This window comes from Aethalodelphis obliquidens, unplaced genomic scaffold (assembly GCF_003676395.1).
Source record: "Aethalodelphis obliquidens isolate GAN/ISIS:26980383/991018 unplaced genomic scaffold, ASM367639v1 scaffold9, whole genome shotgun sequence".
Lineage (NCBI taxonomy): Eukaryota > Metazoa > Chordata > Mammalia > Artiodactyla > Delphinidae > Aethalodelphis > Aethalodelphis obliquidens.
In genome coordinates this window covers 45,864,236-45,866,465 of record NW_020837953.1, presented here as the reverse complement: position 1 = coordinate 45,866,465, position 2,230 = coordinate 45,864,236, and the positions used below count along the sequence as shown (strand labels likewise).

Below are 2,230 nucleotides of genomic sequence, written 5' to 3'. Positions count from 1 at the left end.
GCCCCCCGTCACCCCAGGCGTCCTCGTGCACATCACCTCCACTGCCCTGTCACCCAGGTGTCCTCGTACACATCACCTCCACTGTCCCCTGTTGCCCCAGGCATCCCCGTGCACATCACCTCCACTGTCCCTGTCACCCCAGGCATCCTTGTGCACATCACCTCCACTGTCCCCTGTCGCCCCAGGCATCCTTGTGCACATCACCTCCACTGTCCCCTGTCGCCCCAGGCATCCCCGTGCACATCACCTCCACTGTCCCCTGTCACCCCAGGCGTCCTCGTGCACATAGACAACCTTCGCTGGGAGGGTGTCCCTTTCATCCTGATGTCTGGCAAAGCCTTGGATGAGAGAGTGGGCTACGTTCGGATCTTGTTCAAGGACCAGGCGTACTGTGCCCAGAGCGAGAAGCGCTGGGTCCCGGCCCAGAGCCACTGCCTTCCTCAGCAGATCATCTTCTACATTGGCCATGGTGAGCTGGGTGGCCCAGCCGTGCTGGTCAGCAGAAACCTGTTCAGGCCCTCCCTGCCCTCCGCCAGCTGGAAGGAAGTGGAGGGCCAGCCTGGGCTTCGCCTCTTTGGCCGCCCTCTGTCTGATTACTACGCCTACAGCCCTGTGAGGGAGCAGGACGCCTACTCCATCCTCATCTCTCGTATCTTCCACCGCCGGAAGGACTCCTTCATCACCATGGAGAACTTGCTGGCTTCCTGGGTCTTCTGGACGCCCTTGCTGGACAGCCTGGCCCACGAGGTCCCACGCCTCTACCCAGGAGGAGCAGAGAATGGACACCTGTTGGACTTTGAGTTCAGTGGCAGCCACTTGTCCTTCTCCCAGCCACCACTGGAGCAGCTGGTGCTGGGGCCGGATTCCGCTCCGATGCCCAGCGACTTCCAGGTTCTCAGGGCCAAGTACCGAGGCAGCCCGCTGATATCGGCCTGGCCGGAGGAGCTGATCGCCAGGCTGGCCAGCGACATCGAGGCTGCAGCTGTGCAGGCTGTGAAGCGCTTTGGCAAGTTCCACCTGGCACTCTCAGGTGGCTCGAGCCCCGTGGCCCTGTTCCAGCAGCTGGCCATGGGGCACTATGGCTTCCCCTGGGCCCACACACACCTATGGCTGGTGGACGAGCGCTGCGTCCCGCTCTGGGACCCTGAGTCCAACTTCCAGGGCCTGCAGGCTCACCTGCTGCAGCACGTGCGTGTCCCCTACTACAACGTCCACCCCATGCCCGTGCACCGGCGCCAGCGGCTCTGCGCCGAGGAGGACCAGGGCGCCCAGGCCTATGCCGAGGAGATCTCCACCCTGGTGACCAACAGCAGCTTCGACCTGGTGCTGCTGGGCATGGGCACCGACGGGCACACGGCCTCCCTCTTCCCTCAGTCCCCCGTCGGCCTGGATGGCAAGCAGCTGGTGGTGCTGACCACGAGCCCCTCCAGCCCACACCGGCGCATGAGCCTCAGCCTGCCCGTCATCAACCGCGCCCACAAGGTGGCGGTGCTGGTCATGGGCCGGATGAAGCGCGAGATCGCCATGCTGGTGAGCCGCGTGGGCCGCGAGCCCCGGAAGTGGCCCATCTCGGGCGTCCTGCCTGACTCTGGGCAGCTGGTGTGGTACATGGACTATGACGCGTTTCTGGGGTGACGGTTGCCTCTGCCCTTCGCTCACCCCCGCGCCTTCCTTCACCCGCCCTCTCTCTGCCCTCTCAGTCCTGCCCCAGCCCGCGTGCTCTGCTGTCTGGAATCGGATGCCTCGTGGTCAGGCTCCCGGAGACGAAGGACAAAGGCCTTCCCCAGCCCCCGTGACCGTCCCTGCCTAGTGGTGGTGGGTACACACCGGAACAAGGAAGAAATGGAATCTCTGCCCTTGAGAAGCTTCAAATCCAAGTCAGGAGAGAAATGTCCACCTTAAGAAAAGACCTGCAGCAGCTACATGCGAACACCAACCAGCGCAAAATAGGACGGTCTGAAAGCTCCCCACGTGAGCAGGAATGTGGTGGGCCGAGGTTAATGGGGGGTTTCCTGCGGGCCGGGCCCCTTCGACCAGCTCTGGTGGAAAAGCAGAACGTGGACGGTAGAGAGCAGGAGCCCAGGCGCCAGTGGCCCTGTGCCCCCCACACAGCAGGCTGCCGGGAGCCCTCAGCTCTGCTCCATCCCCTTCCTCCTGAGCCTCTGACTCAGCTGCTGTCCTGTCTCCTCCGGGGCCACCTCCACCTGCTCTGCATCTCGGGTCTCTTTCT

At 63.7% G+C, this 2,230-nt stretch overlaps 1 protein-coding gene across 2 annotated transcripts in view; it reads left to right on the top strand.

Moving 5' to 3' along the window:
- Positions 1–1,808, top strand: part of H6PD (hexose-6-phosphate dehydrogenase/glucose 1-dehydrogenase) — a 33,876-nt gene extending 32,068 nt beyond the window's left edge. For both annotated transcript variants that reach the window (XM_027110290.1, XM_027110289.1), the window contains one exon: positions 272–1,808. In XM_027110290.1, the coding sequence (XP_026966091.1) occupies positions 272–1,635 (1,364 nt within the window). In that variant the 3' untranslated portion in view covers positions 1,636–1,808. The remainder of the gene's footprint in view (positions 1–271) is intronic.
- Positions 1,809–2,230: the final 422 nt, after the last annotated feature.